The sequence below is a fragment of the Argopecten irradians genome, chromosome 5, assembly GCF_041381155.1.
Source record: "Argopecten irradians isolate NY chromosome 5, Ai_NY, whole genome shotgun sequence".
NCBI lineage: Eukaryota > Metazoa > Mollusca > Bivalvia > Pectinida > Pectinidae > Argopecten > Argopecten irradians.
The window spans coordinates 33,977,377-34,003,842 of record NC_091138.1 but is presented as its reverse complement, the minus strand read 5'-3'; the positions used below and the strand labels follow the sequence as shown (position 1 = coordinate 34,003,842).

General features: G+C 33.7%; 1 protein-coding gene across 1 annotated transcript; it reads left to right on the top strand.

Annotated features, from left to right (window-relative positions):
• Positions 1-4,930: 4,930 nt before the first annotated feature.
• On the top strand, positions 4,931-18,109 carry LOC138324545 (TLC domain-containing protein 4-B-like). The gene is made up of 6 exons (XM_069269598.1): positions 4,931-5,110; positions 6,595-6,684; positions 7,069-7,127; positions 9,217-9,314; positions 14,661-14,734; positions 16,175-18,109. Exons 1-6 carry the CDS (start codon positions 4,938-4,940, stop codon positions 16,476-16,478), a joined length of 798 nt encoding a protein of 265 aa, XP_069125699.1. The 5' UTR covers positions 4,931-4,937; the 3' UTR covers positions 16,479-18,109.
• Positions 18,110-26,466: the final 8,357 nt, after the last annotated feature.

The window sequence follows — 26,466 nt, the reverse complement described above, 5'->3', positions numbered from 1 at the left end:
TGTTAACCAGGGTCGTTGCTATACCATTTCATTGGTACACCGCCTTTACGTGCATTAGGTCGGAAGATTTTGCCGTTCTAGGAAATCGACTCCACATGATAACACTCACCTATTTGCCGTTAGATATATTGAACGTTCATTGGGGTATAGGCATCATCAAAAGTGCCTGCAAAGGATCGCTTTCTAGTTCGGACAAAAGTGAAAACGGAATCAGCAAGACAAAAGCAATTGGCAAAAAGCAATGAAAAATTTGAAAACTTTGCCACCATTAATTGAATATGAATTACCAATATGTATGCCATTTATATATACTGTATATGCATTTTAATACCTTTCAAAACCAGCGTTCTTCATTTTTATCTAAATTGTTGGCATCAATCGGCCTCAAATAAAAAGTAATGACGAAAACGAACTTAAGACAATTGCACTGGGACCTCGTAAATAGAGGATACGGAAATGTTACAACACAGAATTTTTGCACCGTATCGACGTCGTTTATTACTGAATTTAATGTGCAACTTGCAAAAAAAATTTAAAAAAAAACAGTACAAATTCCTATTCATATATATCATGATGTTTTAAGGATTCAATATGTGGATTTTAAAACACATCTTTTGCTGTTTCCTGATGCTTTTTAATTCCATAAATATGTACATTAATAGGCCTAATCATCTAAGTAACTTTAAAAGTATTGACTCTTTTCTATGCAGATATACATTTATGTAAAAATCAACCGGATCTATCATTACCTAGCGGGGTTTTTTTACGGGTTTTAAAAACAAATGTACATAATATTCATTAAGTAACTTTAAAAACTTTAGATAAATACTTTTGATTTTTTCTCTAAATGTCACGCTACCTATATAGATGTACATTTATGTCAAAAATAACCGAATCTAATTTCGTTTGATACGTTTTAATTACAACTGTACATACATATTCAATTAACTAACTTTAAAAGGATAAAATAATTAGATCTGATTTTTTTTTCTTAATGTAAAAAATAAACCAATCTATCATTACCTATCTCAGTGATGACCTAAAATATATGTTACTGATACCAGGTGACATTAAAATAAACTGGAAATCTAATAAATTCTTGGTATACAAATAGCCCTTTTTGTACTACATGTATTTCGACGATATCCTATGTCATATGACAACGCACTATAAGAAACACTTGTAAACTGTACGTATGCAAAATTAAACAATACCGACTCAGTTACGCAGGGACATCTTGTTACTACAACTGAAAACATAAAGAAAATAAGGAAAACATTCAGTTCTATCATGTTCACAAAGTAATGAAAACTTGAACCAAGAATACAACATAGTTTGCCTTGTTTTATAAAAAATATACAGTGTATTCGTGTCTAGATCTTGATTGATTTCCCATTTACGGTATTTAAGATATAAATTTTAAGCATAAGCCCAGCTGTTCTGTACTTTGACCTCTCATTGCTAACTGAAAATAAAAAAAAAACAAAGATGTGTTCACTTTCCTTATCTTCTCCAAATCGTCATTGTTCAAAGGACTATATGTACCGGTGTAATCGATATGGGGGAAAAGGGATTTACGTACTATTAACAAGCATGATCATTAAAGGACAGTCAGGCTTAGGGGGTGGAAGAAAGCATGAATCCCCGGAGAAAAAACAGCGATCATCTACGATCAGTACCTGGCAGCACTGTTCGACTTGGGATTTGAACGCGAAACCCAGATGATGTTGAACACCTTAACCAGCTAAAATAATGAAAACGATCTAGCCATGTTGTTGACTCGCATCGCATACTTGAAAAAATCAATAACCCATACCTGAGCAATATATGTAGATAACTTTGTTTAAAATTGTAGATATATGAATCTCAATGAAAATAATCATAAACATCTCAGAACGAAAACATCTTCAGTCCTTGTTTATAATTGTAGATACATGAATCCCAATGAAAATAATCATAAATATCTAAGAACGAAAACATCTACAATCCTTGTTTATAATTGTAGATACATGAATCTCGATGAAAATAATCATAAATATCTCAGAACGAACATATCTACAGTTTATTTATAATTGTATATACATGAATCCCAATGAAAATAATCATAAACATCTCAGAACGAAAACATCTACAGTTCTTATTTATAATTATAGATACACGTACCTCAATCAAAATAATAATAAACATCTCAGAACGAAAACATCTACAGTGAGTATTGGGCACAAGTTTTCCAACTCATATGAATCCCTCACCCTACAGAATTATGATTAACAGAGCATAAACGATACTGATCGTTTAAACAATAATTGGTGTTTAGTCGTGTATATATATATATGTCGAATTAACATAGAAAATAATATAAAATTATTTATTTTCCTTATAGGAATGTTTTCTGCACGCAATTTTTTGTTTATACATTTTTATCTAAAAATAAAATAATAAGTTCAAACTTTTAAATAGTGGTAATAGTGTAAAAAAAACTTTTAAAACTGAAGAATACTTCTTATTTGCCTGCTCCTGTTTTTGTTAGAGAAAAAATCCCGTTCGTCAGCGGTGGAGCCATATGATCACTTTCCGCGACTTCAGTGTATGAGTTCATAATGAATTGGTAGTTTGTCCGATCTTAAGCTATTCAACGCAGAAGTTTTTTTATCAGATATTTACTGTTGATTTTTGCGTATACAATATTTCGCGTTTTCATTTTTTACACATATTCGCGAATTATTATATTTGCGATTCAAGGGCTCTTACTTGTAATCGTGCATTCACACAGACCTTTTGTACATTTATTTGCGTAACATTTGAATTCGCGTTCAGGCGTTACTCCCGAATATAAAGTGATTGACAGGCAATTGCTCCAGGCGTTACTCCCGAATATAAAGTGATTGACAGGCAATTGCCCCAGGCATTTCTCTCGAATATAAAGTGATTGACAGCCCCCCAGCATTACGTTTCATCTTCCTACGCAACTGTTGATGTCTCGGCGGCATGCTTCAGTGATATAGCACTATAAAAAGGGCAAAAATTCCACTATACCACAAGTCACAACACGAACATACCACAGTGTCCCAAAACACGCACCTCGCACTTCACACACACTACACACCGCATACAATGGAGGCCTATTTACAAGCCCTGACTATTAATATGACGTTAGTTTAATCAAACAAACTGCCGTGCATTATAACCCAATCCAACTATCTTACTATTTTCAATATTACTATCACCAAAGGCAAGATGACAGATGACCTCTGCTAATAATATCACCCGAATGCATCTTAATTGGCTATGCTTATAGATGACACAGCTTGCCCATTTTGGTCATTACTAGAATAAATTGCCACGAGCCATAATCTACCTTGATACACTTGAATCGTTAATTGATATCAATTACATGTGCAATATTATCAATAATAAGTTATATGAAAGTGGCGTGAATCGAGTTGGTGATTTAATACAAGTGATAATGGAGAGAGTGTGAAAATATTGATTACTTGTGTTGACATATCGTATCTGGATAGCCACATCTGTGTCAGGTTTTCATAAGGTAAAGTATACCATAGAAAGAAAAATATAATTGTGAACTGTTTGGTAATTATTTAAAGATGATTTCATTATAGATATAGAGGTTCCCCAACAAGTGACTGTTGTTTATCATGTTTATCATACTCGAGTTAGTTAATTTTCAAATTTTGAAAAGACACGAGCTTAAGCAATTAAAAAAAAATAAAAATTAACTAACGAGAGTTTAGATAAACGTGATAAACACAGTCATGCGTTGGGGAACTTATTTATCCCATAACTTAACTCTATATTTATGATGTGGTGACCATTTTCTCGTCTTCATTCAGGGAAACTTACCACCATACATTGTGTAGTGATATCTTTCCGGCCATAAAATATAGTGCCTAAACAGACAGCCAATATGCAATTGTTTAATACTTTGAATAAGCAACTACCTGTTATACAGTAAATACATTGTTATTTAAAAGAACATGCGCTATGAAAAGTAGCCCGAAGTTGAAAGCCAATCGGAATCAAGAGATATTGGAGTTGACCAATCAGAGGCGCTGTAGGTGTTTACACACTGGAGTGTGTAGAGGCGCTGTAGGTGTTTACACACTGGAGTGTGTAAACATAAATGATATCCAACTGCTATGGAATTTATCACATGGTTTTTCCATTGTGAAATATGCATAGTTATGGGATAAAAAACAATTACATTCAATATACGTATAACACACAGTTGTATAGTTAAAATAAAAATCATATCTCATAAATTCATCACAAAGGATGATTTTTTTCTAATAAATGACATATTTCGTATAATAAAGATATCATCAATGTTTACAGATTCACGTATATAACTGCCATACATGTCAGTAACTATACATTATGTTGATAAAACCTTTCTAAGTACTGGGTACAGCATTGCCCCACTTTCAACATTACCCGTAAGTATTACATGTATATAGGTATGGTAGCAGTTACACTATAGTCATACACACAAGTGTGTGTGAAATTCTCCAATGTTTCACTTACTGTAAACTAATTTTAGTTGCCACTAAATTTCACGTTTTACGCATGACGTCTTTTTCACGACTTTAATTTTCGCGATCGAGACCTCTATGGTTCTACATGTAGCTTACCTCCATTTCCGCGATTGCTCATTGTTCACGAAATACGCAAACTTTATTCTGTGCTTGCGGGTAGGTATTGATTGTCACGTCATGTGTTTGCGAGCGTAACGTCATACTTTTCGATGAAAACGACGTGAATTGCGCCCACAAAAAATGACGTAACGATCGATACTACCCGCAATGTGAGCTAACTCTGTAATATGCAAAGATGGAATAAGCGAAGTGACTAGTGTTCATTATGTGTGTGTGTGTTTATTATTATTATTCTTGATTTTCCTCCTACAGGGAGGTGTCATAATGAGGAGAATGGACAAGAGTTGGGTGTTTGAGTCGACATATTATCCTGTGACATTGATAACCTTTTGTGTGACTATGTTACTCTATAGAAAAGTAGTACCATTGTTTGGCACAAAAATTACAAAATCTTATACAAATCTTTCTGTAGAAGACCGACATAGCTGGAATTTTCGGTAAGTAATTGTTGTTGTAAACCGAGTATTCCGCGTAGGCGACAAGAAATCGCGAAACTGACACGCTGCGAAAATGTTTTAAATAGAGGAACAGCACGTACTCAAAGGTCAACCGCAACTAAATCGTCGCGAGATTAAGTAACCGGGAAAAACAGCTTGTCTACAGTTTGGTATTCACTGTATGATTTTATTAATCTATCATTAAGTAAATTCAAATTTTATGATACTATATCAGATGGAATATTCGTTGTGTAGGTATTTAAGTTGTTTTCGCAGTTCTGAATGGAATCACAAATAAAAAAAAATGCTAAGGTGTAATGTAATATTGTGAAAATTAATCAATGAACAAATTTGTATCTTCAAAATAATGTTCAAAGCCACGAAAATTACATGTTGCAGAATCAAAGTAATGGTAACATGGAAAGCTTCTTATAGGGATCGGCCTAATCTAAATTATCTTTCATCTTATATAGATAGAAAAATGTATTACGTTTTACTTTATGAGTGATGTAATGTTTAAATAATGGTGTCACTATTGTAAGTCTTTTCGCCCCGAGCGTCTTTTCGTCTTTTCAGCCCGAAAAGACGAAAATTAACAAATTTAAATTTCGTCTTTTCGCCCCGATAAGACGAAAAGACGAAAAGCCAAACACGAAAAGACGAAAGTGATGCACGCTAATAAGTGCCTTTAATTTTCGTCTTTTCGCCTTCAAAAATCTCGTCTTTTCGCCCGAAAAGACGATCATTAACAAACCTTTAATTTCATCTTTTCGCCCGAAAAAAAACAAAATTAACAAACCTTAAATTTTGTCTTTTCGGGGTGAAAAGACGAGAATTAAGAAACCTTATATTTCGTCTTTTCGTTTTTTTGGGGGCGAAATATATTACATGCTGAGTTTTATCATCAGTCTCCTCGCGCCAAAATATCATCGTATCGTCACGAGTTGTATTTCATAATTATTTTTTAACAAATTGATCCGCGGTTCGAACGCTTTCAAATATTACCTGCCGAAAACTTTTTTTTTAATTTGCGTAGGGGAGGTAACTCCTATAAGTGCTTTGTTGAGCATTTTGAATTGATTATGTGCCTTACATATACATGGCAATGTTTTGATAAGCGTAATTACCTTGTAATACCTGTCAATTTAATAAATCGATTGTTATCATCAACTACTTTGATGCATCATATTGAACAATTAAGTCAATCACATAAAAAGATTTCAAACTGGCTTCCACGCCGCACCGGAAGTCGAAAAGACGAAATTTAAGGTTTGTTAATTTTCGTCTTTTCGCCAATTAAGGTTTGTTTATTTTCGTCTTTTCGCCGAATAGACGAAAATTAAGGTTTGTTAATTCTAATTGTAAAAGACGAAATGGAACAAATCAGCCACCGTACTAATGTATGTGATATATTTACAGATTTAAAATGTTCATATTTGATAGTATGGTTTCGGTTAAGAAAACTATCCTTAATCAACTTTCAGATTTGTATCGTGTTTCCACTCTCTCCTGGTCAGCGTGGCCTGTTTTTACACCCTACTGTGTGATGAGGTGGTCAGCAATGATCCTGTATGGTAAGTATATGATAAACCGATTATTATTAGCACATATGATGAATATGCATCGAGGAGTCTCCTGTTTCGGATTAGCCAATCATAAATAACGTTACAAAAGGTTTCGTGATGTTTGATTGGATAAGAATTAACTATCCAGTCCAGACCAGGTATAACAGTTAAAATCATCATCAATAACCAATAAAAGTTTGTGTTTGTTGTTTGTATGCAGTATTTTGATTGGTTGTCTCTGTAAAAAAAGAATTTAGCAATATCGAAATCAGGTAAACAGAAACTTATGTTTATTATTTACTTTTTACTCGACACAGATTAAATATTTAAAAACAATAAATAAATGGATAATATAAAAAAAAAGAAACATTAAATAAATAAATTGTTTTTAAGGAGTGACCGTCCGCTGGTAAGACTGAATTGTGCCATGGTATCGGGATTTTTCATGGCAGGTAAGTGAAATAAATAATGTTAAAACATGGCTATGATGTCATCTTTTGTTGTCCCCAGTACTTTATTTAGACTATTATTCAAGTACTTGTTCTGTCTGTAGATTAGTACACCTTTCACTGTACATTAGTTTACCTGTAGCTGTAGATTAGTTTCAACTAATCTACAGTTCCAGGTAAACAAATGTACAATGAAAGGTAGAGATTGACACTAAATGCAGCATTGTAGAATCGGACGGATAAATAACAAATAAATGTAATCAAATGCAACATAAATGTAATAGAAAACTTCAATAATACATATTATTACATATTTTCTGTTTTATATATTGATTCGTGGACATCGGCATAAATCCAATCACATCAACCACAACGCATAAAATTACTCCTTGTGTTGAAAATCAAGACTCTTTAGTATTTCGACAGCACAGGCATTCCTACAATGATATTTTAATTTTAGATAGATATGTGTACTTTCTTTCATTGAAATTGAATGAATGCTTATATTTCCCAAACATTTCACTGTTAATTGCGTAATTTCTTGAATATACATACACGTAAAACATAAATCCACGTTTCCCAAATTGAATAATTTCGGTATAATTCCTTATCCAAGAATCACACAAAGCCTACTGAACAAATTTGACATTTTAAGCTTTCTTTTCATCACTTTGCCGTTTTCACTGAATTTCAATGTAGTTTCCTTTAGTATCCACTAAATCTTGATATTATGTTTTAGGACCAATCATATTCTTCATTTCATAACGTAGAGCGGTATATTCAAAATTAATACGTTTCCATGGTAATCCTCCATATCTTGTGAATTTCCGACAAGTTATATCCAAGTGAATGGTCTGCCTCTGACATAAAGAGCAGTTAAATTAACATATCACAAAATAAACTCTGTTATTGGAAATTTGATAATCATTTTAGATAGTTTGACTTCGTAAAGATCTGATCTGTACTGTCTGTCATGTTGCCTCTTGTACTGCTCCACTCAGAATGAAGAGAACTCAAACTCACAAAAAAATCTCTGGTAGTAACATTGGTATGGAATTTCATTAAAAAAATTCATGCAACGCATGCACGACCAGAGTAGACATATTACAACAGTTACTGTGCTGACATGTTCGGTGTCAAAGATGGTTGAAGGCCTTACCTGTAGCTGTAGATTAGTTACACAATAGCCATAGTTAGCATTTTACATCAGAGTGCCATGTTTTAAGTAAGACGGGCCTCGCATTGTCCATTATCTTGACTAATCTATAGTTTGAGGTGTTTCTCCTATACAGATAGAACAGTTAATCATTTTGATCGAATTTAAAAAAGCAATATCTGATGAGGTTCCTTATTAGGTCTTATGATCCGAAGGATCTCAAGTTCTACCATTGGGATTGAGCTGGAACTTGCCTGATATGATCCTGACATGGTTATGACCAAGTGTATTTTTCGGGTCGGTCCGAAATCCATGATGACACATTTTGAACTTCTTTTTGAAGTTCTACTGATGCGATTTGGCTGAAACTTGATCCCGATATGGTCCCGACAAAATTGTGTTATTTTTCAGTTGATCAGAAATCCAAGACCGCCACCATATCATGAACTCTCTCTCTTATCCAAGATACACGCCAAATCACCATTTTGCATCTTACATTAGCAGAGTTAAGTGGTTTGGGAACCTACAATGTATGTGACCAAAAATTCCGAAATTAAAATCATTGATTGCCGTAGTCTGTATTTATGTCCATTGTATTTTGACCAATGCTTGTTTTAGCCCGAGATACTCTGGCCCCGACACCAGTCTTAGACATCATGGCAGTGTCTGGTTGATTTATGGCTTGACATGAAAAAATGTGTTATAAGAAAACATGAAACTAGTATGATCGATGTACCGCAGTAAGTAGCTCAGTGGATGTTATGAGCAAATGCATTTCCAACTTCAGTTTCTCAAGTTGTTTATGTTTCACATTATTAGAGATCCACGGTTGATTAGACTACTCTGCTACCCTTCACTTATCTCAGTGGTAAATGTAGCGTGAGATAGTCAATCAACCGTGTATTCTAATACTTTCCTATCTTTTACTGATTACAGACACAGTCTCCTTAGTGTTGGATTATGAACAGAATATGGACACCTTCAAGTATTATGTTCATCATGCAGCCACAATTTATGCTTTTTATTATGTTTATGTAAGTATGCTATTTGCTCTTCACCGCCCTTTCATAATGATCTCCTACTTATATGTCGATTTGAATAGGTGATATAACATATTTGTTTTCAAAAGTAATATATACATAAATATATAATTTGATTGGTGATATCACTTTTTAAATGCAAATATAAAAATGTCGGTTTTACATGCATGTCATTACTGTACAGTAGATCGGTATTTTACAATCATCAATGTCCAGTCTAAGAAAATTGAGCATCAATGAGCAAAACAAAACCGTCTAAAGTTGTTAGAGCTGAATACGTCTTGTATAAAATGCAAAATTTTATATGTTGGAAATAAAACATGCATTGATAATCAATATATCATAATGTCAAAGTGGACACAGTATAGTGTTTTCTGATGATATTACAAACAGTCGATATAACAAATAGTTGATATCACTCATTCTAGTAAGTTAGATCAATCATTCTAGTAAGTTAGATCACTCATTCTAGTAAGTTATATCAATTATTCTAGTAAGTTAGATCAATTATTCTAGTAAGTTATATTACTCATTCTAGTCAGTTAGAATACTCATTCTAGTAAGTTATATCACTCATTCTAGTAAGTTATATTACTCATTCTAGTAAGTTATATTACTCATTCTAGTCAGTTATATCACTCATTCTAGTTAGTTATATCACTTGTACTCATTCTAGTAAGTTATAACACTCATTCTAGTAAGTTATATCACTTGTACTCATTCTAGTAAGTTATAACACTCATTCTAGTAAGTTATATTACTCATTCTAGTAAGTTATATTACTCATTCTAGTCAGTTATATCACTCATTCTAGTTAGTTATATCACTCATTCTAGTTAGTTATATCACTTGTACTCATTCTAGTAAGTTAATACACTCATTCCAGTAAGTTATATCACTTGTACTCATTCTAGTTAGTTAGATCACTCATTCTAGTAAGTTATATCACTCATTCTAGTTAGTTATATCACTCATTCTAGTAAGTTATATCACTCATTCTAGTTAGTTATATTACTCATTCTAGTCAGTTAGATTACTCATTCTAGTAAGTTATATCACTCATTCTAGTAAGTTAGATCACTTGTACATTCTAGTAAGTTATAACACTCATTCTAGTTAGTTATATCACTTGTACTCATTCTAGTAAGTTATAACACTCATTCTAGTAAGTTATATTACTTGTACTCATTCTAGTAAGTAAGATCACTCATTCTAGTTAGTTATATTACTCATTCTAGTTAGTTATATCACTCATTCTAGTAAGTTAGATCACTCATTCTAGTTAGTTATATCACTCATTCTAGTAAGTTATATTACTCATTCTAGTAAGTTATATCACTCATTCTAGTAAGTTATATCACTCATTCTAGTAAGTTATATCACTCATTCTAGTTAGTTATATCACTCATTCTAGTAAGTTATATCACTTGTACTCATTCTAGTAAGTAAGATCACTCATTCTAGTAAGTTAGATCACTCATTCTAGTAAGTAAGATCACTCATTCTAGTTAGTTATATAACTCATTCTAGTAAGTTATATCACTCATTATAGTAAGTCATATTACTCATTCTAGTAAGTTATATTACTCATTCTAGTAAGTAAGATCACTCATTCTAGTTAGTTATATTACTCATTCTAGTAAGTTATAACACTCATTCTAGTAAGTAAGATCACTCATTCTAGTTAGTTATATTACTCATTCTAGTAAGTTATATCACTCATTCTAGTTAGTTATATTACTCGTTCTAGTAAGTTATATTACTCATTCTAGTAAGTAAGATCACTCATTCTCTCATATCAGGCTATGCTATATAGAGTTTGCCCATGTAAGATAGCTATGTAAGATAAATCTATCTTACATGGCATTTCACGTGCGCGGATTAATTTGTGTTACATGGAGACAACTGTTGAAATATGCCATCTAGGCCTACCTGTTGCATAGGGGCACGTAAATGCTGTTAATATATATAATATTTTGATCATGCGTGCATCGTATCCTATTAGAATATGAAGTTTATGTATATCTACTAGGCGTAATCATTAATGAATATGTTCCGTGCCCCTGTGTCACGTCAAGTCCAAAAATGACCGACTATCATGTCCCGTACTGTAGCCTGCATGTTTCTGTTAACTTACTGACAACACACACAATCGCTAAATGATTATAGAACTCTGAATGATAGACACAAATTTATGATTTCAAACATGCTGTCGAACCTGAAAACCACATATTATAGTTAACGTACGATAGCCTACCATCTGAGCGAGAACAGTCCTCCGCTTCGCTTCTAAACAAGAATCACGTTTAAATACGTTACGTACAATCCTGTATCACAACAAAGGTCGGACACTCGTATCGAAATCATGTTCGCTGGATCCCATATGAACAACTGTGAAAAATGTTGATACAACAAAACAAGCTCCTAAATCAAAACATCGTCTGATCATGGTGATCGAGAGCGACTCGGAGTAGCCTTGACCGCCAATATATGAATGGAATTCCGACGAAAGTCGTGACGTCACGTATGACGCAGTGCTTTGACTGAAGTGACAAAACAGTGAAAATTACCGCTACGTTTCTTCAAAATGACAACAATGTTGTAGTTAGAACTGAAATACATGTGTCACACAAAATCAATCTTTTCTCTTTGATTGTTTTATGTTTTGTACATTGGCGCTATATATTTCGCGGATGTACGTAAACGTGTACCATGTGATCGGGTACAGGAAAAAAGTCGGTCAGGCCGCGAAATATTTTTAAGATAATTATACATTCACCCAGATAAGATACAACAAAAGGATCTTATTTTGTCCGCAAACTTTCAGTTTGCCAAAAACGGGTATGCTTTTCAAGGATATCTTATTGTTTTAGCATAAAATTATGTAATAAAAAATCGGAAAAATGAAGTAAAATGATGGACCGGCAGGTATTTTAACGGAAATTTGGTAATGATATGAGAGAAAAAGACTCTTTCATATGTACACATGGAGGATAGGGGTATTCCACCCTCGGGGTCAGAAAATGTGGTAAAACCCTCGGCAAGCCTCGGGTTTTACCACATTTTCTGACCCCTCGGGTGGAATACCCCTATCCTCCATGTGTACATATGAAAGAGTCTTATATTCTAGTTAGTTATATTACTCATTCTAGTAAGTTATATCACTCATTCTAGTTAGTTATATTACTCATTCTAGTAAGTTAGATCACTCATTCTAGTAAGTTATATCACTCATTCTAGTAAGTAAGATCACTCATTCTAGTTAGTTATATCACTCATTCTAGTTAGTTATATCACTCATTCTAGTAAGTTAGATCACTCATTCTAGTAAGTTATATCACTCATTCTAGTAAGTTAGATCACTCATTCTAGTAAGTTATATTACTCATTCTAGTAAGTTATATCACTCATTCTAGTAAGTTAGATCACTCATTCTAGTAAGTTAGATCACTCATTCTAGTAAGTTATATCACTCATTATAGTAAGTTATATCACTCATTCTAGATAAGTTATATCACTCATTCTAGTTAGTTATATCACTCATTCTAGTAAGTTATATCACTCATTCTAGTAAGTTATATCACTCATTCTAGTAAGTTAGATCACTCATTCTAGTAAGTTATATCACTCATTCTAGTAAGTTATATCACTCATTCTAGTAAGTTAGATCACTCATTCTAGTAAGTTAGATTACTCATTCTAGTAAGTTATATCACTCATTCTAGTAAGTTAGATCACTCATTCTAGTAAGTTATATCACTCATTCTAGTAAGTTAGATCACTCATTCTAGTAAGTTATATCACTCATTCTAGTAAGTTATATCACTCATTCTAGTAAGTTAGATCACTCATTCTAGTAAGTTAGATCACTCATTCTAGTTAGTTATATCACTCATTCTAGTAAGTTAGATCACTCATTCTAGTCAGTTAGATTACTCATTCTAGTAAGTTATATCACTCATTCTAGTAAGTTAGATCACTCATTCTAGTAAGTTAGATCACTCATTCTAGTAAGTTATATCACTCATTCTAGTAAGTTAGATCACTCATTCTAGTAAGTTAGATCACTCATTCTAGTAAGTTAGATCACTCATTCTAGTGAGTTATATCACTCATTCTAGTAAGTTATATTACTCATTCTAGTAAGTTATATTACTCATTCTAGTAAGTTATATCACTCATTCTTGTAAGTTAGATCACTCCTTATAGTAAGTAAGATCACTCATTCTAGTAAGTTATATCACTCATTCTAGTAAGTAAGATCACTCATTCTAGTTAGTTAGATCACTCATTCTAGTTAGTTATATTACTCATTCTAGTAAGTTATATCACTCATTCTAGTAAGTTATATCACTCATTCTAGTAAGTTATATCACTCATTCTAGTAAGTTAGATCACTCATTCTAGTAAGTTAGATCACTCATTCTAGTTAGTTAGATCACTCATTCTAGTAAGTTAGATTACTCATTCTAGTAAGTTATATCACTCATTCTAGTAAGTTATATTACTCATTCTAGTAAGTTATATCACTCATTCTAGTAAGTAAGATCACTCATTCTAGTAAGTTATATCACTCATTCTAGTAAGTTAGATCACTCATTCTAGTTAGTTATATCACTCATTCTAGTAAGTCATATTACTAATTCTAGTAAGTTATATCACTCATTCTAGTAAGTTATATTACTTGTACTCATTCTAGTTAGTTAGATCCTTGTACTCATTCTAGTTAGTTAGATCACTCATTCTAGTAAGTTAGATCACTCATTCTAGTAAGTTAGATCACTCATTCTAGTTAGTTATATTACTTGTACTCATTCTAGTTAGTTATAACACTCATTCTAGTAAGTTATATCACTCATTCTAGTAAGTTATAACACTCATTCTAGTTAGTTATATCACTCATTCTAGTAAGTTATATCACTCATTCTAGTAAGTTATAACACTCATTCTAGTTAGTTATATCACTCATTCCAGTAAGTTAGATCATTCATTCTAGTAAATTAGATTACTCATTCAGACATCTTCGGTCCCTGGTGTAAATCACACTGGCGTCGTTTCTTATCCACTTGTTATGTAAGCCGCAATAAATAATATTCTAAAACAATATTCATAAATTTGCGCCCAATGAACAAGCGCATATAATAGTCCTTAAGAATTTAATAAGATCTGTAATTGATATGGCATATTCATGTACCTAAAGACTCGAAGTACAGACACAGTATTGAATTCGTTTGATTAATTTCATATTTTTACATATCCACGTATGTAAGATCATCTCTATGAACATAGAAGTCATTGTTTTACTTTGTTTTCTGATGAACATGGTATTCCATTTTTCAGACTTATGGCGTGATGCCTTATTTCGCCAACTTTAGACTCATGACAGTACTATCAACAGCTTTTGTAAATATACGGTAATTATATAATCTATAATATATTGATTATCGACTAGGTAATTATATAATCTATTATATATTGATTATCGACAAGGTAATTATATAATCTATAATATATTGATTATCGACTAGGTAATTATATAATCTATAATATATTGATTATCGACTAGGTAATTATATAATCTATAATATATTGATTATCGACAAGGTAATTATATAATCTATAATATATTGATTATCGACAAGGTAATTATATAATCTATAATATATTGATTATCCGACTAGGTAATTATATAATCTATAACATATTGATTATCGACTAGGTAATTATATTATGTATAACATATTGATTATCTACTGAGTTATTCTACTATGTATGTAATTCTATCATGTAAACCATATTGATTAACTACTAGGTAATTCTACTATGTATGTAATTCTATTGTGTATAATTTATTGATTATCGACAAGGTAATTCTATTATGTATAACATATTGATTATCGACAAGGTAATTCTATTATGTATAACATATTGATTATCGACAAGGTAATTCTATTATGTATAACATATTGATTATCGACAAGGTAATTATATTATGTATAACATATTGATTATCGACAAGGTAATTCTAATGTATAACATATTGATTATCGACAAGGTAATTATATTATGTATAACATATTGATTATCGACAAGGTAATTCTATTATGTACAGTCAAACCTCGATGATTCGAACTTCGATGAATCGAATTTCTAGCTGTATCGAACTCTTTGCCTGGTCCCGAATTTCTTCACTATATAACATTACTAACTAACCCATGTATGAATCGAAGTTTTATGAATCGAAGTTCTCGATGTATCGAACTTTTTTCATGGACCATTTGTTATAGACTCTTAGGTAACTGACACTATTATGTGATATAATGATTATAAAGTTTACGGAACGGAGACGACATGTACACAACTACCACAGTTGGTCATGGTAAAAAAACCAACATCGGTCTAATTTCAACCACGAATAATTCGAAGTCTCGTTGTTTCGAAGTTTTTCTGACGGTCCCTTGAACTTCGATACATCGAGGTTTGACTGTATAACATATTGATTATCGACACGGTAATTCTATTATGTATGTATTTCTATTGTGTATAACTTATTGATTATCGACAAGGTAATTATATTATCTATAATATACTGATAATCGTGTAGACAACATGAGGACCGTCCATTGTCTACGTTTAATACAATACTTGATGGTTCAAAACATCACTTAAAATAGTGCCATTAAAAGTAAGGCCTCGTTTTACTCTTTCCAGTGATTGAATGTGGCAAATCGACATTATTTAGCAAAAGAAATATGTCATTTTCGACATCTGCAGAATTCGCATGCGTTACATTTTGTTCGTTATTACCCCGTATGTTTTTCTGGTACTAAGGACGATATTTTTATCTATTTCAGGTGGATGTTTGATAAAGCAAACGTTGACAGGTCCAGTACAATGTACGTCCTGCACCGTCGTATAGCGGCGGTCACTTTTATACTCACCAGGATATTTTCTATACCATTTTACTGGTATACCGTATACACGTATATTGGGTCAGAAGATTTTGCCCTCCTAGGAAATAAACTGTACGTAATGATAATTACCTGTGTGCCCTTAGACGTATTGAATGTGCTTTGGGGTATAGGCATCATCAAAAGTGTCTGCAAAGGATCGCGTTCTAGTTCCTGCGAAATTGTAAACGGAATCAGCAAGACGTAAAAGTTCAACAACAATTTGCTTGTAACAACAACTAAAATACTGTAAGCCATCTTAATTTGACGTGTTCAAGTCTAGTGAAGTTTTCAAGGCTTAAGGAAAAATATATTTTTATGAATGACTGGTATCAAAAAGCAGTTTAGTGATACAAGATCTAGTGAAGGATAAAGTTACTGGTACTTTTGTACCTTTGATTAATTCACAGTAATTTTCTACAATATCTAAGTATCCTCAGTTAAGAAACATTGCTACAATTCGGCTCTCCCATATATGCTGATGTTGTACATCCTTACACCCCAATTAACCTGGAATTATTTCTAATGAAGTAGAAAGGATATAAACACTTCTAAACACAATGTAATTCTAACTGGGCAGAAAAAATGGAATAGGACTCCTGATAAAGATAATCCTACTTGGAATACATTTTTCAAACTTCCCTTCACTATAACTAAAAACACAAAGCTTCAGTGGTTTAAGTATAGAGGGAATCATTATATTCTTACTACAAACTCTCTGCTATGTAAATCTCGTGTTGTTATTTCTCCATTATGTGTTCTCTGTAATTCTGAGACTGAGACTAGTATACATGTACTGTGGGAATGCCAATAGGTTCAGAACCTTCTTTATAATTTTGAAAATCTTTTAGACGCACTCGTTATTCCCTTCAGTTTTAATAACTCCATAAATGTAAATACTTTTATTAACACTATCAATGAACACTATAGGACACAAAAATACAGTAACTAGTAAAGTTGATGCTGCCAAAGAAAGGTTTGATAAGAATTGAAAAAAGTGGGAAAAACTGGTAGTGTTGCAAATGTTTACATTATTTGTTCAGTTTTGTAATGATGATAATTGTGATGATGATGCAAATGGAGTGATGATGTTAATGTGCATTACTGTAGCTAGGGTGATGCTGTTTATTGAGTGGCGATAATTATAATATATAGTTTGCTACTGTGGGATATGATGGTTATTGAATGACGTTGTACATTGAGTGGGTATATGTATGATGATGATGAATGAGTGTGCTAATGTCTGATGTAACTTTTACACATTGAAAACTTTTGAAAAAAAAAATAAATAAAAAGTTATTACTGCTATTAAATTAACTATTAAAAGCTGTATTTTACAAAGGTTATATTGTCTAGTTTGAAAAAAAAGTGTCCAGGGTCTTTGATATTGGGAATTTTAAGTCATCAATGGTGAAAGTAAGAGTCTAATAAACATGTTGTATCTCTAGGATTTATAAAAATAGAAAAATCATTTGTATTTACATGTAAATAAAACTTAGGCATACAACTGCGGTTTATGTAACAATACTTACAATTGCCGATATACTAAGTTGGGGCAGATCTATTTAACGATACAGATAACTTGAGTGCGGAAACGTGACCCGATTCAGTGCGTATGACTACAATTTGTACATGTAAACATTGACTACTTCTTTTGATATTTCACAAAATCACTGTTTACGACAATCTGATTAAAACCAGTACGCTTAACAATGAAGATCTGAGAAAACCCGATAGCGTGAGTGTATTGAAGAGTTGGTTTTAATCAGATTGCTGTTTACAAATAACACATGTAAGAAACAATCGGTGACATACAATAAAACAGATTAAATTTTCAAATGTGTTGTTGCTATTTAAAATAACCGAATTATAGGAACTTTTTGGGATGTCCTGGGGAAAAGCCGAGATTAAGCTGCAGTCAACGGCGCGCTTTTTCTGAATGGCTGTTGTGCATGGATAAACATGACGGCAGTATAATTTTGACGGCGAATAACTCACGGTAAAAGAATGTATCTGTCGTTCTGTTGGTTTTATTGTTCAAAGAAAATATTGTTTCGCGTTTACGCAATTTACCTCTTGCTCCATTAGGTTTATCATCTCATAAACTAAAAGTCATAAAGCAAGATTTTTATCCTTAAGTATAACATGAATGCCACCTCGTTGATAATACAAAAACAAACAGGAAATCATTAATGATGTTATATTCATGAAGGATATTGAAAATTTACTTCGAAAAAAAATCTGGTACATATTTTATACAAGATTGCAACATATTTCTGTTTATCACATAATCCGCCTGATATCCAGTGATGTCGTCCGTGTAATGTTTTTGCGTATGCCACTAGTGTAATATGACATGGAGCGATTTTCATTGGCCAGAAATTCATTACGACGTCAGACAGAAACAATGAAATGACGTCAGAAAAAAATGACGTGATGTCAGGATTACGATGACGACGGGAAAAAATGGCGGCTTCTGCTGGATTTTCGGAATTTATTTTGACGTAAATTCTTTGTTATGTAGGTATTTGTAGTTATGCGATAAAAAGTATCTTACTTTAAATTTGTGTTCATATCTTATGAGATTTAATGAAACTCGTCTCGAAGTTTTAATTTTTGCTCGCCAAGGCTCGCAAAAATAAAAATTCATAGACTTGTTTCATAAAACCTCATATGAAATGAAAACTCATGTAAAATCCTATTCCAAATTTGCATATTACAGAGTTATCTGCACTTGCGGGTAGGTATTGATTGTGACGTCATGTGTTTGCGAGCGTAACGTCATACGTTTCGGAGAAAACGACGTGGATTGCGCTCACAAATAATGACCTAATAATCGATACCTACCCGCAAGGGAGCTAACTCTGTAATATGCAAAGAGGGATATTAGATAATGAAGTATTTAGTTACTGTGGCTGAAGTGTTTGACCAAGGTCAAAAATAAATTAACTCTCTTTCTCGTTTACCCACTGGTGTTTTACAATATTTCAAGAATTGATCTTCATTTTGAATACATAAGCGGTAGTATGAACGCAGTTGGCAACAGCAATTTTCTATGTAGAGTGTTGAAATACTCTCAATTCTCGTTTGCCCTTTGTTTGCCCATCTTTGTTTGGGTAAGATGTTAGTATTTTGCAGATCAGGACTACGTCTATAATGTATTTAGGTTACATGATGCCAGTTAGTATGTGTTTTGTCATCAGCCTCCGAAAAGATGCATTATTTCTCTATCAGACACTTTTTTAGACATTATATTTCCGTCAAGAGGAAATTTTAGTTTCCATAATCTAAAAAAAACTGTTGACATGGGTATGGACTAGTGAAGAGGAAAGTAACATATCAAAAGGCTAGAAATATATATAATGATCGCAAATGTCGTTGGTATCAATTGAGAGTCAGCGCTCTAACTCTGTACCGGACGGATAATGTGGAGAAATGTCGTTACTATATATATCTGAAATGAGATGAAGTATGGTAGGAATGAAAAAAGAAAACAATGGAAATGAACAGAGAAGGTTTACTGTAAAACAATTTTCTTTCACGTACGATTTACTTTTTAATTTTTGCGATCCAAGTAAATTCGCGAAAGTTTATCTTCGTCAATTGATATCTACATAAATTCGCGAAAGTTTATCTTCGTCAATTGATATCTACATCATTATTTTAATCATAGTTTTTTATTTATTGTTTGATTTCCCAAATGTTAATATTCGCGAGTTTGTTTTGAAAATATGGAAATCGCAAAATTCAGTACCTGCGACAGAAAGTTGGTTTATGGTTTTGATGAACGACATCTGATTTGAAATTTAATCTTTTTTTTTTTTTATAACATTATCCCATCTTGAGTCATGTGTAGTTGGGATTTAATAAACATAATTTCATAAATCAAGATGTTTCCAATAAAGGTATGACAACATGATATAATAAGTCAGCAGTGAGACACGGTCGGAAGCATAGAGCGCATCCTTTCGTGTGATGTGGCACTTGCTCAAGGGCGATACACATGGAGGCATGACCAGGTGCTTAGACACCTTTGAAACAGAGAGGAAGAATGCAAATGGAGTGCAGAAAGGACCAACATGGATCCAGTTTCAAATGGAAAGACAAACACAGCTAGTAAGACCACCCTAGGCATTCTAGGATGTGCAGGAGACTGTGATATGGGTGTCTACATGGAAGGCAAGTTCGCCTCGCTGGAGATGGTGGAGACATCACCAAGGCCAGACATAGTGTTGTTATCTGCTTGCAAGAAGAAACTGGTCATGGCGGAACTGACTGTGCCCTGGGAAATCTGGTGTGAATTTGCCCATGAGCGGAAACACACAAAGTATGCCGATCGAATTGGTAGATGAATGCGTAAGAATAGGCTGGTAGGCGTGGAACTTCTTAGTGGAGGTAGGCTGCCGAGGATTCCTCAGCCAGTCATGCTGGAGGATGTTTGGTGCCGTCGGTATCACGTGGAGAGAGGGGAAGACTGGAAGACAGCCATTAGAGAGTTGGGGAAGGAGGCAGAGAGAGTATCTCCCTGGCTGTGTCGAATGCACGATATTTTATAAAAATATAATACATACTGTACATGTATCACTATAAAATACGTCCACTTATAAGACACGTTGAAACTAATAAATTATCACAGTACGAATTATCACAATAGATATTTGTAATTCATCACAGTACGAATTATCACAATAGATATTTGTAATTCATCGATATAATTCATAATGTTTATGTGGGGGGAAATGCAATGAGTGGTGGGGTTGCTTTATCATATACCCCCACCAGACACTACTGTACTAAAATTCATTTATATAAGTAATAAAAGTATGAAGAGGTCCTTTGAATGGGGCGAAAGCGCTCACTAGTCAGTCGTTATTGTTTTTATATCTTATAGATTTCGTCTGTAAGGATTTTTTTCAAATTTATTAATTTATATATATATATGATAAATTTAAAGAAAAATCCTTACGGACGAAATCTATAAGAAATAAAAACAATAACGACTGACTAGTGAGTGCTTTCGCCCCATTCAAGGGAGCTCTTCAGACTGTTTATTGAAGACGTATTATGATGATATATAATATATACAATAAATATAAGAATATCAACATTGCATTCCTTTTTCGCTAACGTTTTCAGGCCTTTCAGGTCGTCTTCAGGGGATTGTTTATTTAATTGGATCCGTTAGCGAAAAGGAATGCCTTGTTGATATTTTTATTTTTAGTATCTACTGATGAACAATATCTGTTAAATGTTTTATTATATAGTAACATATATAGGCCTTAAGCTGCAGAATGCAGACTATCAATATCGATATTCATTTATATGTATATCATAGTGAAAGATGTACATAGCCCGAAGCTCGTCATTGGTCAACAGACCATATATATTGATAGAGAGACAGTACTTAATTAATCTCATCAACGTTCTACACAGAAAAGCATTACAGAAGCTAGTGAATTATATTTAGACTTCATACAACAAGTTTAAATTATGAGCTAAAACGGACTGAGATTAAATTTGTAGTTAAGAGGTCAACTATAGGTCACTGTTACTAAAAATAGAATAGTTTGACATTGTTTTATTGTCCGTGTGATTTTTTCAAAATATGATAGATTAATTCAGAACTTTTTGTTCATTTTTAGCTTCTATGTTAAACAGGAGGGGGTTGGCATTGGGGTCGTGGGATTTACTACAAAGGTCACTATTGCTAAAAATAGATTTTTTTTTCCCGTCAAATTTTGTTTTCTTTCAGTTTTTTAATAAAAAAATGGATGAATTTAAAAAAAAAAAAAGCATCTCACATAAATGAAGCATAGAAATACCTTTGGCAAAGTCAATGTGAATGTCACTGTTTTTATTTATAGAATAAATATTATATATGTATAGTTTGTCAGCTTCATTTCTTTATCGATTTTTATCAAATTGGGTATGTTTTAACGAATAAAAATATCTAGGATAGAATAGAGTTTCCCGATTGCCATGTCAAGACCACCAATGATTTATTTGAAATATATTTGCACTCAATTTGCCAATCTGATTGTCAAGGGGCTTCCTTTGATTTGATGGACAATGGATAAGATGATGGAACTATTGAATATGTAGACAATACGTCACATGCAATAGCTTAACATGATCAGTAAACAATTATACAAAATCTTTTGAACCTTTTCATTACTCCAACTACGTCTTATCAGTCTTGTTATTTCTTTATGCTTATCCTGTTTTATTAATTTCGCTTTATCTTTTGTTGTACATGTATCTATTCTTTATTAGAATACAATATGTTTTGTAAATTGTATACCGTGGTATGTCGCTTTCGCAATTTTATTACATAACTGTTGTGGAGAGGGCTTTTAGAACTTGGGCCCACTCCATTTGGTTTACGCAATAAGATGTTGAATCTAACCACAAACCTTGTATGATTTAAAAGACCTGCTCCATTATTGACGGCCAAGGTTATGGATAATTACAGGTAGTTGTATTAGCTGGCGGGGATCGCCAGAACTGTTCTATTTATGGTGTCTCTTCAGCTTAGGGCAATGGTCACTGTTTCATACGCTGTAATAAGCACCAGGGTGAAAAGTGCAGTGTTGCGTTATACAATCGACAATGCCAATGAAATGTATCTGAAATGAAACACGTTAATGTATTTATAATTCTGGTCGTCCCATTGTGAGCTAGTCTATATCCACAGAACAAGCATGACGAGAATGGATAAGGGTTTGGTGTTTGAGTGGACATATTACCCTGTGACATTGATAACCTTTTGTATGACTATGTTCCTCTATAGAAGAATAGTTCCTTTGATATCCACAAAGTTGTCGAAGTTCTACAAACATCTTGCTTTATATGTCCAGCGTAGCTGGGACTTTCGGTTAGTAACTGGAATTTCTAAAGTAAAGCTCAAATCAGAACCTCAGGAGGCTGAAAACAGTTTGTCGTTTGACTGACATGTACATCGTCGTTTTATCAGCTACTCAAATATAGCGATTACCTTTTTAAATTATTATAGCGTCATTGGTCATATTAGCCAATCACATCTGACGTTTTCGTTAGTCAATCAGAGGCTATATTATCCTTTTCTGTAATTATTAGACTGCTCTATCAGCCAATCAGATTTGACGTTAACATTAGACAGTCAGGGATCACGTTGTTCTAACTTAAATATCAGCCAATCAAATTTCACGTTATCGTTTTAGAAATCGTCACATAACTCTGCCATCCAATTAAAATCGACGTTATAACTTATGAAATTGTATTATTTACATTCAGTGTGGTGTCGTGTGTCCACTCCTTAATCGTCAGTGCGACCTGTTTTTATACTCTGCTGTATGACGAGGTGGTCTACAACGATCCTGTATGGTAAGTAAATGATAACATTGGGGAAATATCCTCTCTTATGTTTTAAATCATCCTCGATACTCCATGGGTTACTATCACTGACTTTATATTCACCCTGGACTATAATTATCATAGTAAAATTTGAGGCAGTTTAGCAAAAAAAAAACTGACCAATCACAGGCTTGTATTACAATGCCTTTGATGTACACCAAAGGGTCAAATTACCTGTGTCTTCGGTTGTCTCCAGTTATACAACGAAATCATTTATGTTGTGGATATAACGTCAGTGATATTAACTTGGAGTATCGAGGATGGTTTTAACAAGGCAAATCACTAACTGAATACATTATGTCTTACCCAAAACTTATATCAAACACGTTTTATGATCCCAAATTCTGGCCGTAACGTTGACCATTCCAATATTTACTTTGCCTATTGGCTTGTAAGACTCGACTTACTAGTATACTTATGTTTACTTTCATTTTAAGGAGTGACCGTCCGTTGATAAGAATTACTTGTGCCATAGTAGTGGGATTTGCATTAGCAGGCAAGTACAACAACGAAGGAGAAAATAGACATTGCTACAAATACAGATTATTAAAATTTCATCCTCGATGATGCAGGGGTTACTATCACCGACCATATGTAACGTCAGTGATAGTAACCCCTGGAGTATCGAGGATGAGGAAATTACTGTAAGGTAATTTAGTAGAAAGAAAATTGTACATAATACAAGACAAATGATGTTGTATTGCGGAGAAGTCTTTATGACTTAATGTTTATAATTGGTATTACAATTTTCACCAAACAAGAGTTTGACCGTCGATCTATGTAGTCCCTTTTTGTACATTTTTGTATGATCCTGGAAGAAGGCAGAAACTTCAAGAATCAAAGTACGAAAATAACTTGATCTATCATATGCATTTGTCCTATTTTACATATTTATTGAAAATAATAATAGAGAAAACACAATCAAAACAAATCATGCATATCTCGCTTGATGTCATCTAAGGACGATGATCGTTAACATGTAGCCTTATATGTGTATTGGTTATAAGTGGTAAAAGTACCAAAGGTATATGTAGCAAACTTTAAAGATGCTCCGGCGCTGACAAAAAGTAGTTTTCTCTGTCAAAAACAGGAACAGACGAATAAGTATTTTTCTTCACTTACAAAAGTAATTTACTTTACACCATTACCACCATTGATAAGTTTGAGCTTCTCATTTTACTTCAAGATAAATATTTAATTGCATCCCGAAAAATTCCGTGCTACTATATCCGATATGAAATAAAGTACTGATTGCGCATGCACCAAAAGCAAAATAAATTATATTATTGTGTTAATCAGACATATATATACGCGATTAAACACCAGTTATTGTTCAAATGATGAGAATCGTTATTGCTATGTCGGCGGTGGAGCATCTTTAATGTTGGTAACTGGAATTTATGGTTGCTGATTCTTGGAATATATCGGAAAGAATAATTGATATTTATATACAAGTACTAAAACTTCATAATAACTTGTCAAGTTATAAAAATGTCCATGTCACCAATATAACCGACTTATATTTATATTGTTGTACACTACAGACGGAGTCTTCATGATATTGGACTGCCAAGAGAGTACTGAAACCGTCAAGTATTGTATTCACCACGCCTCCACCATCACCGCCTTCTATTACGTCATTGTAAGTATGCTGTCTCACATTTACACACACACCTCGTCTTGACGTTTGTCTTTGAAAATATGCTGTTTCAACCTTCCTAAGCGTCCACAGTTTGTTTCCCTAAGCGTCCACAAATTGTTTCCCTACGCGTCCACAGTTTGTTTCCCTAAGCGTCCACAGTTTGTTTCCCTTAAGCATCCACAAATTGTTTCCCTAAGCGTCCACAGTTTGTTTCCCTAAGCGTCCACAGTTTGTTTCCCTAAGCGTCCACAGTTTGTTTCCCTAAGCGTCCACAGTTTGTTTCCCTAAGCGTCCACAGTTTGTTTCCCTAAGCGTCCACAGTTTGTTTCCCTAAGCGTCCACAGTTTGTTTCCCTACGCGTCCACAGTTTGTTTCCCTAAGTGTCCAGTTTGCTTCCCTAAGCGTCCCCAGTTTGTTTCCCTAAGCGTCCACAGTTTGTTTCCCTACGCGTCCACAGTTTGTTTCCCTAAGTGTCCAGTTTGCTTCCCTAAGCGTCCCCAGTTTGTTTCCCTAAGCGTCCACAGTTTGTTTCCCTAAGCGTCCACAGTTTGTTTCCTTAAGCGCCCACAGTTTGTTTCCCTAAGCTTCCATAGTTTGTTTCCCTTCAGCGTCCACAGTTTGTTTCCCTAAGCGTCCACAGTTTGTTTCCCTAAGTGTCCAGTTTGCTTCCCTAAGCATCCACAGTTTGTTTCCCTAAGCGTCCACAGTTTGTTTCCCCTTCGCGTCCACAGTTTGTTTCCCTTAGTGTCCAGTTTGCTTCCCTAAGCGTCCACAGTTTGTTTCCCTAAGCGTCCACAGTTTGTTTCCCTAAGCGTCCACAGTTTGTTTCCCTAAGCGTCCACAGTTTGTTTCCCTAAGCGTCCACAGTTTGTTTCCCTACGCGTCCACAGTTTGTTTCCCTAAGCGTCCACAGTTTGTTTCCCTACGCGTCCATACTTTGTTTCTCTAAGCGTCCACAGTTTGTTTCCCTAAGTGTCCAGTTTGCTTCTCTTAGCGTCCACAGTTTGTTTCCCTAAGCGTCCACAGTTTGTTTCCCTAAGCGTCCACAGTTTGTTTCCCTAAGCGTCCACAGTTTGTTCCCTAAGCGTCCACAGTTTGTTTCCTAAAGCATCCACAGTTTGTTTCCCTAAGTGTCCAGTTTGCTTCCCTAAGCGTCCCACAG

Excerpts from the sequence above, each read along its gene's own strand:
- LOC138324545 (XM_069269598.1), top strand. The coding sequence starts at position 4,938 with ATGAGGAGAATGGACAAGAGTTGGGTGTTTGAGTCGACATATTATCCT. Across the intron at positions 6,685-7,068 it reads GTCAGCAATGATCCTGTATG|GAGTGACCGTCCGCTGGTAA; the intron begins GTAAGTATATGA and ends ATTGTTTTTAAG. Across the intron at positions 7,128-9,216 it reads ATCGGGATTTTTCATGGCAG|ACACAGTCTCCTTAGTGTTG; the intron begins GTAAGTGAAATA and ends TACTGATTACAG.